The 14911-nt window shown below is 37.9% G+C and overlaps 1 protein-coding gene across 1 annotated transcript; it reads left to right on the top strand.

Annotated features, from left to right (window-relative positions):
• Positions 1-6997: 6997 nt before the first annotated feature.
• Positions 6998-10072, top strand: hoxc11a (homeobox C11a). Its single transcript, XM_018760351.2, has 2 exons — positions 6998-7978; positions 9570-10072. Exons 1-2 carry the CDS (start codon positions 7288-7290, stop codon positions 9800-9802), a joined length of 924 nt encoding a protein of 307 aa, XP_018615867.1. The 5' UTR covers positions 6998-7287; the 3' UTR covers positions 9803-10072.
• The last annotated feature ends 4839 nt before the right edge of the window (positions 10073-14911 follow it).

Genomic DNA, 14911 nt, shown 5'->3' on the forward strand with positions numbered 1-14911 from the left:
TTTAATAAAAAAGCATTTTATTTTAGAAAATTTTAATATTTCATTAAAGATTTTACTGCTTTATGTAGTTGTGCTTTTACACTACCTTAACTTCTAGCATTATACGTTTTGGAAGCGCCTGTATTTGTGTTAAACACCGAAATTTGGAGCGATATATATTCGCATTCTGGAGACGATGGGGTTAAGTGTCTGAATGTTAGCCCAACAGCAGTTTATGCTTTCCATGCAATAAATGAACAGCTAGAAGATAGTTTTAAGAAAATTTCCAGTCATATGGACATAAACGTTTTCTGAGGCGTATGGTAGGTTTAAAAATGGAAATTTGCTCAAAAGTTTATATATGAATTCTGAAATGGGGGAATAACGACTTTCACATGTCTACTTCGAATGTAACAATAAACAACAATACATATGTTATTGCGATTTCTAGCAAAAAAGTTGTTTAAACCCATCCATTCTTTTAAATGTTCCACCGTGGTTTCAATAATGTAATTTTTCCATGCGGGGAAAAAAAATGCATTTCTTTCACATGTTGGGATGTACAGTAATGTGTCCGTTCTCCGTGAACTATTCACACATTATTGTCTTTTTACAACAACGCTTCAGGTGGATAGTGAATTTAAGAAATGAAATATCAAAGCGAAAAAGCGAGACTTCGACAGCATCTCGATTCAATTGTCTACATGATACGTTTCAGCAGATAAATATATGTATGCCATTTAATCAGAACTATTGATCGGTGAAAAACAACAACATATTAAAAGAGGAAGTATTGGAAGGAAAATTCTACAGGCTACATAGAAATATAGCTGTAATGTGAGTGAAGGATTTTCTGTAATTGCTTTAACCAAACCTTGAACATAAAAACCGTGGGCTTTACATCGCACACAATGCACGATGAGAAATTTGTGGAGCTTCTGTAGACTAGAAAAAAAAAACGATCAGCTCAACTTTAGCAGGAGAGCACCACACACAAATAAAGCGATACTTTTTGCTGCTTAATCGCTTGAGATTTGAAGACTAAAAAAAATAAAGCATGCGAATGACGAGGGACTACAATTCAATATATGCTACGTTTTAGATAAGAAATTTTGAACTTCCGTAGTTTCATCGCCCGTTACAAACTTTCTAGCAAAATTAGTGCTAGTTTCTATCTTGTTTGGTTGCTTAAAATACGATTTTGTTAAAATACTGTTTTCTTTCTCGGCCTGCGTAGGCTGTTTTTCCTATCTTTATCAAGTAAAAACACAACACTTTTAAGATTATATAGGCATATATTCCATTTAGGCTGTTGTTTTAATGTTCTGTCTTGGATAAATGTTTAAATATAAACAAATAAAATATCGAGCTATTATTAAAAATTAATATTTTAATGCTCACTCAACCCTAATAGGCTACTTAAAACTAATTGTAAATATAGGTAAACAAAGTCACTAAAATATCTAGACAATGGTGTATAGTAGTAGATTGAATTTGGTTGTTTTATATGGCTATTTATTTTCGTTATTCGTATATTATTTGCGCGAAAATAGTTTGAAGTGATATTCTATATCTATATATATATATATACTGATGCTAATATACTGATTTATATATAATGTCACTACTAATAAGTGTCGTTCAAGGAAAATATATATATAAAGGAAATAAATACAAAACATTCAGCTGCAGTCAAGCACTACTGTCGGTAAATTGCAAACAAGAGGCATATGTTGATGAATGAAACTTATCTAATCAATTGTTCTGTATAAAATATTACGAAACGTAACTTTCTGTGTTCACGGTGTTAGGAATATATGGAATTATAATATTAAGAAAACAGGAAAAACTTCGTCGGATAACATGCACTACTGTGAGGAATGCGAGTTCCATATTCGTATCATTTTGGGAGAGGTGAAAGAAAATATTTAATGAAAATTAATGTTATTAAATCTTGGTAAAGATGATCACGTAATTGAATCTTTTTATGTCTTCGTGTAAACTGTGTATTGTTTATTACTTGAAATAAAAGAAGAGTGGTGTCCAGATACTGCCATAAACAGAAGAAAAATTCCCATCATCAGTTAATTCAAATAAGTTACATACAGTTAGCTGCAGTGGAAAGTGATGCAGTGCAATTAAGTGGCGTATAATGCACTGAACGTAACGGGAAATGTCATTTCACTCCTGTGATAAAGCTGTGTTAGCTGTCATAATTAAAAGTACATGACATGTAAGTCTAATATATATATAAAGAGCAAGTGTATTACAGTTTAAAAAAGTATTCATTTTCATATGTGCTCGTCTTTCCCGCTGTTCCTTTGTACTGTCTTGAAAACACTATTGTGTTGCTGTAAAGTCATGCGTTTCCATTTTTAAGTGCTAATGCCAACGGACCTGAACTTCACATGTAATCAAAGTTGAGTTGGGTGACGGTTCTCAGGACGTAGTCTTTGCGTACTCTTTTTTTTCCCAAATAAGCGCAAACAATAAGTATCTTGTACTCTTTTTTAATCTTCTTCTTCACTCTTTTTTTGTATGTACTCTTTTTCAATCTGCTAATGAATATATTTTTTGTTATCAGCACCAGCATATTCTGCTGCAAACTCTGTCGCTTCTTAATCACTGCTCCTGCACTTCTGTGTTTAAAGATTATTGCGGAAGTTCAAGGCAGTATCTGTTTCCATGTCCGGATCTTTATGGGCTTCGGGGGCTATTTCTCTATCACACAACTGTCGTTTAGCCTATTCGTCCAAGATAAAAAAAAAAAAAAATACAGAAAGAGACCTTTAATATGACCGATTTAAATCCACGACCACCCCTCACACAGACACACACACACACACACAAAACACTCACACATTTCATGCTTCACAAGTATAGCTGTATTCTTGCACACCTCAGTAAAAGCAAAGACCTTTTTGTTGTTCCTTAAAACTGTTCACAGCTCATACAAGTCAACTTAACAGGCTGTGTTACATCCAATTAAATGTATCCAGGCCATGAGGGGACAGTAATATTATTGAAAACATTTCCCACGTTCAACCCACATCTCTGACCACTGAGCGAAGCGCAGCTCTCAATGAACTAACCTAACAGCCATGTTTTGCACCCGAATAATTCGGGTTTTATGATTTTCATTCAGCCGTTGATCAGAACAGCATGCAGAAGATGAACTCTGTCAACGACTGAGATTATAGACTGCAGCGATTTTACATGCTAACATTAAAACTATTTCAATACCATTATCATGCCCCGAACAGCATGATGATGAAAGCAGCAAAACTGCTCAGTCAGTGTTTGTTCTTATAAATTTGCGCATTTCGCTGATTAATTATCCTTGTTACATTTTAGAGCTCGATTCGTTTAGAAAACCGTGTCCTTTTAGGATGGAATCCCACATACTTGCATTTTAAAAGTTGTCTTTATTTCATGGAGCTGTGGAGCATCGTTTACACCGTACACTAGGCAGCAGCGGTCGTGAAACTCGCTGCTTCTCCAACGCAACGGTGTTGTTTTGTTGCACAAAATGACAGCGAAATGATATTTGCGACATTTTCTCTTGCTGCAGAGCTTCGAAACTTCGTTGCCGGTTTTTAAGATACACTTATCATTTATCTTTTGTCTTAATGAACTTAAACCTCACTGTGAGTTTACTGAACATCTAATGAGCAAAGTAGTGATGTGACGAGAAGGCCGTTTTCTGAGGCAACAGGGTGTTGTCTTGCGCTTCTGGGTCCTATTGCGAGTGTATTCCAAGGCCTGTTCATTAACACTCCAAACTGTTCTGCCTTCAAAACTCCTTGTGTTGATGCGCAATATGTGCATTTGATTCGATTCCTCGCACAGCATCTAAAACTACAACAGCAAATTAAACTATTTGTTCTGTGAGTGTGCTGATGACCGAAAACAAATGTGCATAACACTATGAAACAGCAACAGTAGCTTGTACATAATTCCATTACAAACATTGTTGGGGGGTCCTGTTGCTCCTCGTGTAATACATTTCATATGGTAAAGTTTTTTTTTTGGATGTAGAGTAGGCATAGAATGAAAAAAAGTCACCTGAAAGTGAAGTCAATATTTCAGTTTCACCAGCTCCGTGCTTCAGAGCTGTCAAATCGCCTCTCACAATTCAGGTATAAATTTGAGCTTAATAGGTAGATTTGTGATAGGAAATTTTTCCTGCTTACACATCCTTTGCTTCTGAGTAGCTTGCCTATATGTTGCCTATGTGATCTGCAGCCTGATAAAAATTAAAAAAAAATCAGATCACCATTATCACCTTCCTGGTAAACTGAATTACCAAACTGGCAAGATTTCTTGTATTTTTAATATACAAGTCTTTTGAGATAAAAGACATATAGAATTCTTGTGATAAGATATTTTGGGTACACCAATTATGTATATTAATTTGAAAAAGTGTACTCTTATTTTTGTTTATTCATTTTTGCTTTTCTCCTGATACTGTTCATTTTTATTTTGACATTCAATGTAATCTTTTTTTTTCAATTCTGACAAGGTAGAAATACATATGCTATTAAAGATCATTTCGAGTTACATTATTACATCTGATGCAGATGGACGCATGCACACATACGAGTGCGATTATACATACGCAGGAGTATTAAATACACCATTACGTTGGGTTCAGTGGCGCACTGTGGGAAGGAATGAATTGCTGGTTTTATTCCCTCGTATACTTGGGAAACAGTTCTCTTTCCTCCAACTAAACTTGTTCTTTTATTTCCCTTGTTTTCTTTCTTGTTTTTCGGAGAACAAAAGGGCTTGCTTTGGTGCAGTTATTCGGAGTTTTATTGTAGTGGCGGAGAGGATTTTAGTGGTCAAATTCAAGTGCTGTGTCTGGGCAGCTGTCTGCTTTCTTTGTACTTGGTTGCAGGCAAGCTTTTATCTTAGGAAAAGAGGCTGTAGACAACCAATGGTATTGCTACATACCTTTCTCCAAAAACAGTTACGGCCTCCCAACTGCTTCCTTACCCTGGCTTAACGTGTAATTGAAGAAATGTTTCCGTTTTCCAGCTTTAACTTTAAGTCATTAAGATTTCATGCTATTATGATACTGGTTGAGCGTATCTTTGAACCCCGTTTAAAATCATGTTAGTTAGGTACTTATGGCACCAATGTAGGGACTGACGAGGACACACGCGGAGTATTAGCATGTTTCAGCCCCACATCAGTCGATAACTTAGACCTAAGTACATGCCGATTACCTGTAACATAATGTCTTTATGGAGAAAATCCTGCAAAACTGATTAGCCTCATAAACAATAGCCAGCCTTATTAGTTTCACTTGGTATTAATATTGGTCCATAAATGCGCCAATAAAAATGGTTCTCCGACAGTTTAATTAAAACTTTGCCTCAAAGACAGACAAATCAGTCAAAACCGCACATTTTTATTAAGGAGCTTATAATATTTTCTGTGCATTTACGACTTTTGCGGAATAAAGCATGTTGCCGGAAAGAGTTCGAGAATAAAATCAGAATATATTTTTGCGAAACTCGCTGTCCTTTACTTCTCATATTAATTAGTAATTTGCCGGGATGATAGCGACATAGATTTAATATTCATTGATATGGATTTCAGTACAATCGAACGGATTGCTGAGGAATTTACTGTGTGCTATTTACTATTGTCATGTAAAACCATACAGAAAATACTGAGCTCCAGTTGTGCTGTTTTACATGATGCATAATCCTGTTGGGTGAAGTCTAATTTTATTGTCTATTATAAATCAGATTCAGACAATATTTTTAGCAAGAAGATCTTGTTACTGATCTAAAATATTGCAGTAAATTTATTACTGTCTCAGTCAGTCTGCCCATTTAAATGTTTGCAAATCTTTAATGTACCCATTAACCATCCTGTTCCTCAAAAAACCCTTTTATCTTCGTAACTCTTATCTACTTACCAAAATTAATTAATGTGTGATATACCTTGTAGTTAAGTGTGTTTATGTTCTTCGTGGACACGTAAAATGCTGAAATAAAAAAGCTTTCAACCGCTGTTTTCATTCCTCTTAACGGGTATGCGTTGTATACGATGCAAAAGGTAAATTAAGCACTGTTAGTCTGGTCTCACTTCGAGATGTGTAACAAATGTGATTTTAAATTTTCTCTGGAAACTTCCGGTAGTGTGTTTTCATCCATGTGCTAGATGTCCCAGGGGTGGAGAGGGATTACTGGGTAAGTTTTATATGCAATTCCATTGCTGGTTTATTGGTATTTCTGGTTTATTATATATCATTTGACAAAATTGATGGAATGCGGTATCACGACTACCATGGATTTACCAGGACCTAACTACTCTTAAACACATCATGGTCATCGATATTTTTTAAAATCATACTGTCTTTCTCGCAGCTACACATTACAGTTAATTTTGAACATTAATTGAGGACATATTGGACTTGGTGTGATTATTTTGAGACACAAAAAGATACTAATTAGCCTCTAAAGCCAATGAAGGATTTTTCCCTAATTACTTTAACTAGAAATTGAACATAACAACTGGACATGCACTCAAAACAAATGACGGTTTGACAGATCTCTGGGCGGAGGCGGGAGGGTTATTGCTTTCGTTCTCAAACACATTTTAAAGACCGACTGCAGTCTTTAAAGGGAGCATAACGCTGACTTTCCCTCAGAATGTTTGATTTTCATGGTCTTGAAATGATGTTATTTTAAAGGAGGTTTCCTTAATGAACGGAACTCAAAGAAAAAAAATCACCACTCTAAAGGAAAATCACAGAGTGCATATGTGCTGTTGTACTGCCCTGTTGATTAATAGTTAAAGTCACATATATTATTCATAACGTGTCTTATTACGAATCCCAGTACTAAACTGCATCACAGAGCTGAATTGTTATGACCAGATAATAATAATGATAATAATAATAATAATAATAATAATCTTACCTCTAGACACTTAGAGAAGCTATTCTACATTAAAAGCATTCTACTGAAGTTGTATTTAGGAAAACGTTTGCGCTGCGTTTGCGACCCATGAATTGCGTCGAGGGAGAGAGAAAAAAACTATTCGAAATGTGCTTTTCATTTTCATTACACTGGCGCTTGTTTAAAGAATCCTTTGAACCTCTTAAATCGTACCTAAGCGAACCACTCCTACGCATCTAAGTGCTCCAATTTGATATATGACAATATCTACTTTCGATCACGTGTCTCGGGGCGACTTAGACGGATAGCGCGTCATCTCGCCTTCCCAAATTCTCCCCTTCTACAGTTCGAATCCAAAACATCTATCTATAGCGCCGAGAAGGAGAGAAAGATGTTTAACTCGGTGAATCTGGGCAACTTCTGCTCACAGACGCGCAAAGACAGGACTTCCGATTTTGGGGACAGAACCGGCTGCGCTTCAAACATCTACCTCCCAAGCTGCACCTATTACGTCCCCGAATTTTCTGCGGTCTCTTCGTTTCTGCCACAGGCCCCGTCTCGGCAAATCACCTACCCTTATTCCACAAACCTGTCTCAAGTGCAGCCGGTACGGGAAGTTTCCTACGGCTTGGACCCCTCCAGTAAATGGCACCACAGGAGCAATTATGCATCCTGCTACACAGGAGAAGAGCTCGTGCACAGGGACTGCCTTCCGCCATCCACCATGACAGAAATGCTCATGAAAAACGAAAGTGTCTACAGCCACCACCACCACCACCATCATCCCAGCTCAAACCATCCTTCCACAGGTTTTTACTCCGGCGTGGGCAAGAACAACGTGCTTCCTCAAGGCTTTGACCGCTTTTTCGAAAGCGCATACTGCAGCGCGGAGAGCCAGCCGGAGAGCTGTTTACAAAAGGGCGAGGCCAGCAAGTTGGAGACGGAGTCCCAGCAGCCCACCGCCCTACCCGGCGCCGCGGACCCGGAAAAGGAGCCGGAGGATGAGGAGGAGCGCGCTACCTCGGGCTCTTGCGCCTCTTCGGGAACGAAGGACGGGGGCGCGAGCAAGAACAGCCACGCCAGTAGGTACCGAAGCTGTAAATGGGGGAAAAGGTTAAGGGACTAGCCCGGTGTTTTGTCGGTCAGATTTTATGTGGAGTTTTATAAGCATTCAAAGGATTTTATTATAACCTACAAAGCTCCTTCTTCCAACGGGAAGAATTTTTACGATGCGAAGGCGCTTTGAAAAGCGGGGATGTTACACACAGGCGCAGCTATCGTAGAGTCTGTGAAATTTTAAGAGCGCGCTATTGTGACAAATGCTAACTTTGATCATGAACTTGCGTTGGGTATTTCGACGGTTTCTCTCATTGCATTGTCGAGAGTAAAAATCAATTGGCCAGAACACTGTTTCTGAAGTGTCGAGAATTTTCCAGCCAACAAAACGAGCTAACGCCTATGCTATGGACTGGTGACAATAGTAAGACACAGGACAATAGTTGGGCGACAAATCGCTGAAAATTGCTATCTATCTATCTATCTATCTATCTATCTATCTATCTATCTATGTGATTTTGTCTGTCTGTCAGTCCATATATCACTGTTTCAGTTCTAAAACGCGTCAGGCGGTGTATGCTTGGATTCAGAATTGTTGAAGAAAGCTCGCAAACACGTACTCGTGACCAAATAAGTGTAAAAATCACATAATGATAAAATAAGAAACCGTATTTAATCATTTTAAAGGGTGAACATTCCAAATTTTCCCACTGAGATGTAAAATCCGCAGAGGGGATTTCCTGGTCCAAACAGATTTTTCTTTCCATTCACATTTATTCATTTAGTAGACGCTTTTCTCCAAACGGACGTACGTCTCGGGGAACAGTACAAAAAGTGAATTACACCAACAGGAGAGATTTGCAAGTAGACACGTGATTCCTCAGTACAGTCAATTTGTCACATACAATCGTACAGACCAGTATACATTACACGAGTAGCTATATGTAGGGTTTCTGGCTGCACTGGGATTATGAATGCAGTTATTTCCAAAGTATATGTATACTTTTTCCTCTTGGTCGGGTTTCACAAATATCTAGAGTAGAACAACGTAGGCCAAACAAGGCATGGTAGTGGAAATTATAGGTTGAACATCCTTGGACGCTGCTTAATCAGTTTAGGGCAGCTGACTTTAATAACACTGATTAGTAACTGTACATGTTACTGATATTCCGTTTTTCAGTATTTCTGGAATGAGTCTACAGTAATGCACTGTTGTTCACAGCGCCTGTTTGAAAAGCATAACATGTTAAAACAGTATTGATTGTTGATAAATGTATGCTGTTTGCTTCAGAAGAGATATTGTCACTGTTTATTCAGCCAACACTAATTTAATTTATTACGTAAAGTTGTTTATTAGTTATGTTGTATCTGTAAGAGAGCAATCTTAAGGACTGCAGAACTTATACACGATATAAATGTAATAAATGAATACTTTGAAGACACTGCTGTATTTACGGTATGAACTGAAAGAAACAGTTGCACAATTTGAAAATTATTCTCTTCTAAATTGGCACCCAACCCGCATGTATAATTTGCTGAACGTTTTGGTCCTCAGTAAAGAATATGAAAAACTATAACATCCTATTGATTTTGCATTTCCTGTTTCGTTGCTCCAAGGTACTCCTCGGACGAGGAAGAAGCGATGTCCATACTCCAAGTTTCAAATTCGAGAACTGGAGCGGGAGTTCTTCTTTAACGTTTACATCAACAAGGAAAAACGACTCCAGTTATCCAGAATGCTAAATCTTACCGACCGACAGGTCAAAATATGGTTCCAGAACCGCAGAATGAAAGAGAAGAAACTGAGCAGGGATCGCTTGCAATATTTCTCTGGAAATCCCTTACTGTGAACTGAACATTAAATACCACGGAATGCTGAAAATAATCATTATTATACTTCAGTGAGAAGCTGCTTTGATATAAACACACCTTTCCCAGAGTATTGCTAATGGAACGACTTTCACTAACATCATAATCAAGTTACTTGTACAAAGAGACCATGTCAATACAGACTTGATCAAAGAGTGTGTTGTGCTGTTTGGTGAAAGTTCGGACAACTGAAAATCCGTTTCCCTGTGTGTCCACTATGAACCTAAAAACAACAGACGAAAAGGACTGCTTTCATTGAATCATGTATATGTAAAGATGTATGCATTGTATGTGCTGGTTAGTTTTTTCCAATTAAACTATTCGTGAAATGTGATATTATATATACGTACATTTATACGCAATTTTAGTTTCGGTGCTAAATGCAAATAATTGCCATTATTTTAATTTTACGCTATTGTTCAGTTCCTGAGTATTATTCTCAAAATTCTGAATGTTCCCAAATAAAATTAAAAGGCTTTTTTTTTTAGCATTTAACCTGTCGTTTTGCGTCACGAATATATGTAAGTGTTTACCGGTTTCTTACTCGGAAAGAACGTGGAAAAATATAGGAGAGCTCTGATGTACAATCTGTTGCAAGTATTCCTTTGACAGAGACTATGCAATACGTATTTTCATTATAAAGACACATTTTCACCATCTTTCCCTTCATACTAGGTCCTCATTGAACCTAAATATCTTACATGTGGGACTGTTTAAAAATTATTATTATTATTATTATTATTATTATTATTATTACTACGCTTGGTGATTTCTTGACGTGCGGTACACACGACCACGCTGGAATTGAATACCATGGAAAAGATAACGTAAAATAAAAGCAGATATGGGGCAATATTATTTCTATTTTTTGCAGTTTGTAAATATTGTTATTTGAGATTCTCTTTCATAGGCGTGTACAAAGTTTGACTATATGTCTGGATTGCAGGGGCTCTAACTTTGCGAACACTGGAAATTTCCCAAAGTATAGGAATCTGTGTTTGCCAGACCCAGAAAACAGGGTGTTTTAATCTGTCAAGTGGGTTTTTTTTTGTTCTGCTGCATTCACACACATACTAGAGGCAATGTGCATGTTTTCAAAGGTCCTGAAATGTTTGCTCACGGATGAAAAAAAAAATATATGTGCAATTCGATTTTGCGCTTGCACGGTGGAGAGGTAGGTACGTTCGCAAGTGTGAACTTTATTTTGTGCATGCCTACCAAAATGAATATGAATCCGGTGCTATCGGTGCTGTGTGTAAATTCTTGGTAAGTAAGAATGTTGCAAAGAAAAAGCGTTTTAGGGCCCAGTAAATGGGTTCGCCAATGGCCGTCTAGACAACGTCATAAAGACTGAGGCACTAAATACCTATTTTTCTCTTTTAATTGCACCGTCTGTTCATGGAGTGACATTCACTTCCGCAGTAAATAGTAAACAAATAAGACTGGCAATCCGTAGAAAATACTCGAGAATAAACAACAGTGCGCACACGCTCGAGTAGCCTCCCACAGTTTCATTTCCACCTTCCCTCTCCCTCTGCAGCGATATCCCAATGAATGGCGTCTTCAACCTGGAGCTCCAGCTAGTTCAAAGCGCTCATCTGTTCGGATTCACTAAAATTGCCTGTAAAACTCCAAGTTTATTGACCACGTGGAGCTTAAGTGCAGGAGAATGACAGAGGAACGAGACAAATAAGGAAGGGACGTGTGTGTTGGAGGTGGGGGCAGGGTGGCGTTTTACTTCTGATATGTACGGCATAAATATTTTCACGTGTAAAAGCGAATGGACTAAAACAGTTACGGGGCTTGTTTTGTTTTCCAGAATATTATGCACGAAACATTTGTCTGTGTTCCTGTTAGAGGAAAAATGGACAAGAAAATATCTGTGCATTGTCTTTGAACTTCAGTAACGTCAAGGCCTTCACCGTACACCCTATTATACCATAAAGCGAAGTAAAGGAGCGGCTTTATTCCTGACGAAGAACAGGCAGTAGAAGAGCTGAAACGGACTGAGAGAAGGGGAAACGGACGAAGCCAACGACGGCCTTCCATATAACACTGAAATAGGTAATTTAGTCTGTTTTAGAGCGCTGTTTAGTGCGCTCTGTAAATACTCTTTATTGTCCCTGTAAAATGTAATATTTTCACGCATGGAAAATTTTATAACGTACTGCCTGGCATGCGGTTTTACAAGTATTTTCGTTTAATTCTATTTATTTCCTGAATGTATTTGTGATATTCTGTCAGTCACGGGAGGTCAGAAATGAAAAGCTTTCAAGTACTTCTCAGTGTGTTGGTGTCTTATGTTTACTTAAGATTCTTGAATGAATGAAAGAGTGCACGAGAAGGGGGTGACGGTGACGGGGTTTGCGATTACGACAACAATAACGTGCAAGTAGCTGTGTGTGTGCGTGCGTGCATGCGTGCATGCGCGTGTTTGTACGTGCGCGCTCTAAATTAACTGTAAGCGATTGGTAGGAGACACATGGCCCGAGATCAAGGCTAGCAGACTTTGGTTGTCACACCCCCGAGGACCTTGGCCCTGGCTTGCTGACGTACTTGACTTTTTGGATTCTCCGTTTCCAGTTTTCCAATGGTGTCCTCGCGCTGCCCATCAAACACCGTGCATGAATCATCTGGTGGTATTCCTGCTTGTTTTAGGTACACTGTGTTAAACCCATAACGCAACTAACGTAATGAAGACGTGTGGAATAACCAATCTGGAACAGCGACACATTTATGTGAACGACAAAGCGGACATTGCTGTCCAACACAAAACACGTCCTGCGTTTTTATTTGTCGGTTTTGAAATATGTCCCTTGTCACTGTGTAAGCTGTGCCATGCGGTGTCTGAGACACTGCTTGGAGTCACTGGACTGCTGTACGCCATCGCAATAGGCTCACTGGCAATAGTGTTTTATATATATATATATGTATGTGTATATATATATTAATATAAATATATAAATGGTAATCGAAATGGAGTTGAAGTTGCAACACTGTGCTAAACAAGTCTGGATTTAAATTCATTTTATGCCGAAATGACAAATTGTAAAAACAAAGAAACTCAAGAGTGTGGAGTTCGAGGTTTCAATCAGACTGCCACAAGCCACTTGTTGTGTGTAAGAATATTTCCAAGGCTAGAGGTAAAGATCAGCAATGTACTTTATTAGAAAGATACATTTAAGTGAAACTGTTAGTTTTATGCACCGTTACTTTTTTTAATTTTTGTGTTCAAAATGGTAGATTTGTGTTAGGCCTTTGCTGCAGATCAAGGTAACAGTTTGGTCTATATTATCTTATAATCGTATGTTTTTGAAAGCCTTCAAAGTATTAAGGCCAAACTAAGGCGTTTAATTGGATTGCAATACACATTTACCACCTGTTATTGAAAGTATTGAAATGTTTTGTTATATTTGTGTCACATTGCTTATTTTGGAGCCAGGCTTTTGCAATATAATTTTCACCAACATGATACTGTAATATTTACATTTCAACAAAACACGGTGCTAGTTTGTCCCTTCTTTGAAACGCCTTTAACATCAAACATCAGTTGCAAGACATAGCTGAACAGAAAACCATCGGTTCCATTAACCTACGCACAGGGTAAAACGTATTAAAACAAACGCGAGGTAACACCAAAAATCACATTGATTGCTGTTGTTAGTTTTTCCAGTAGTTTCATTGCGGAAATGAAATTACATGTTGTCTATTTTAACATACACGTTCATTTATTTACGCTTTTGAAGTGCAGCTCAACAACCTCCCACGCATGTGATGAAAGCTATAAATTACCACAGTGCAGTGCAGTGATTTGTCTTTGCCTTTCACGATATTTAAATTTAATACAATGCTGACTTGGGTACCGATTATAGCTGTCTTGATTTATAATTGTCTTAAAGACAGAACATGCTGTATTCATAAATTCTTTAATGCATATAACCTGGGAGTCCATTTGGTAAAGAAAAAATGTCTAAACCTGATACTTAAAATTGGAATAATATTTCAGAGTTGATGCATTGACGTCGGTGATCCCTGTTTCTCCCTTTAGAGACCCTTTTCTCCTCTTATTAGCAAAGCAAGTGAGGCAGTAAAGACTATCCACACCGAATGACACTGATGATTTCATGTCCGTTTTCCTTTAGAAAAAAAGTATTAAGTATAGTTTTGATCACTTTACCACTGACAATGACAGTAATAATGTTAGGTTTGTACAATACAAAAGTCCATACAGTGCGAGTTGATATTCATGACCTTTGCATAATGGTCTCAGCAGGAGAACAGTGCGATGGAGCTTACTGCTGGAAACACTTCCTTTGCTGGATGTGCAAAAGCTAAAGCAAGTTGAAGCGCATGACGGCACTTATGAATGTCAGGGAGGCATGCCTTTAACCATGATATTCATGAGCACATGCAAATCTAGAAAATGAAATAAACTGATGAATATCATTTAGCACTACAGTTGATGAAATTTCTTGAGCAGGAGTAGCAGCTGGTCAGCTAGGAGATGCTTACAAAGCTGTTGGTACAGTCTGATGTAGCTACCTAACTTCACATTACTGTATTGCCAAGAATAGCAATTGTTTAAATTTTCATGTTATGAAATGTATTAATTTAATGGCTGCATTTGATCTTTCACAAGGATCACAGAGAATGGCGAAATTCATGTGAAAATGTCTTTGAAAATGTCTGAAATAAAATTACTGCGCACTTTGGTGTGTTCTAATTTTGCAATAACGTTTTAGAGTTTACATTGTCACGCTGTTGGCCTTTTATCATTCCAGCATACATTTTTACTTCTGTTATCACAGCAATAAAAAGAATGGCGGATTCTCTGTTTTGCTTTTCTCGCTCATTGTATGATTCAGGAGTGCGTCCTTCTCGGTCTGACCCCTTGTTATTTTATTATTTTTGACAGGCTTTTATACCACGCAGTATATTTAGCAATGTGCTGCCGGTGAGCCGTAGGAGGTTTGGATCGAGTGAGAGCGATATATTTGTACTCCCAGTGGAATTCTTCTCTGGCCTCTGTCTCTGGCCCTTCATGCCCCTCCTCTAGAGTCCGAAATTCCCTCTCTCTCCTCTCCTCTGTC

The sequence above is a fragment of the Scleropages formosus genome, chromosome 19 (assembly GCF_900964775.1).
Source record: "Scleropages formosus chromosome 19, fSclFor1.1, whole genome shotgun sequence".
In the NCBI taxonomy this organism is placed as follows: Eukaryota; Metazoa; Chordata; class Actinopteri; order Osteoglossiformes; family Osteoglossidae; genus Scleropages; species Scleropages formosus.

Bases quoted from the DNA above. Each gene is read 5' to 3' on its own strand.
- hoxc11a (XM_018760351.2), top strand. From the start codon at position 7,288: ATGTTTAACTCGGTGAATCTGGGCAACTTCTGCTCACAGACGCGCAAA. The intron at 7,979-9,569 runs GTAGGTACCGAA...CGTTGCTCCAAG, and splicing joins GAGCAAGAACAGCCACGCCA to GTACTCCTCGGACGAGGAAG.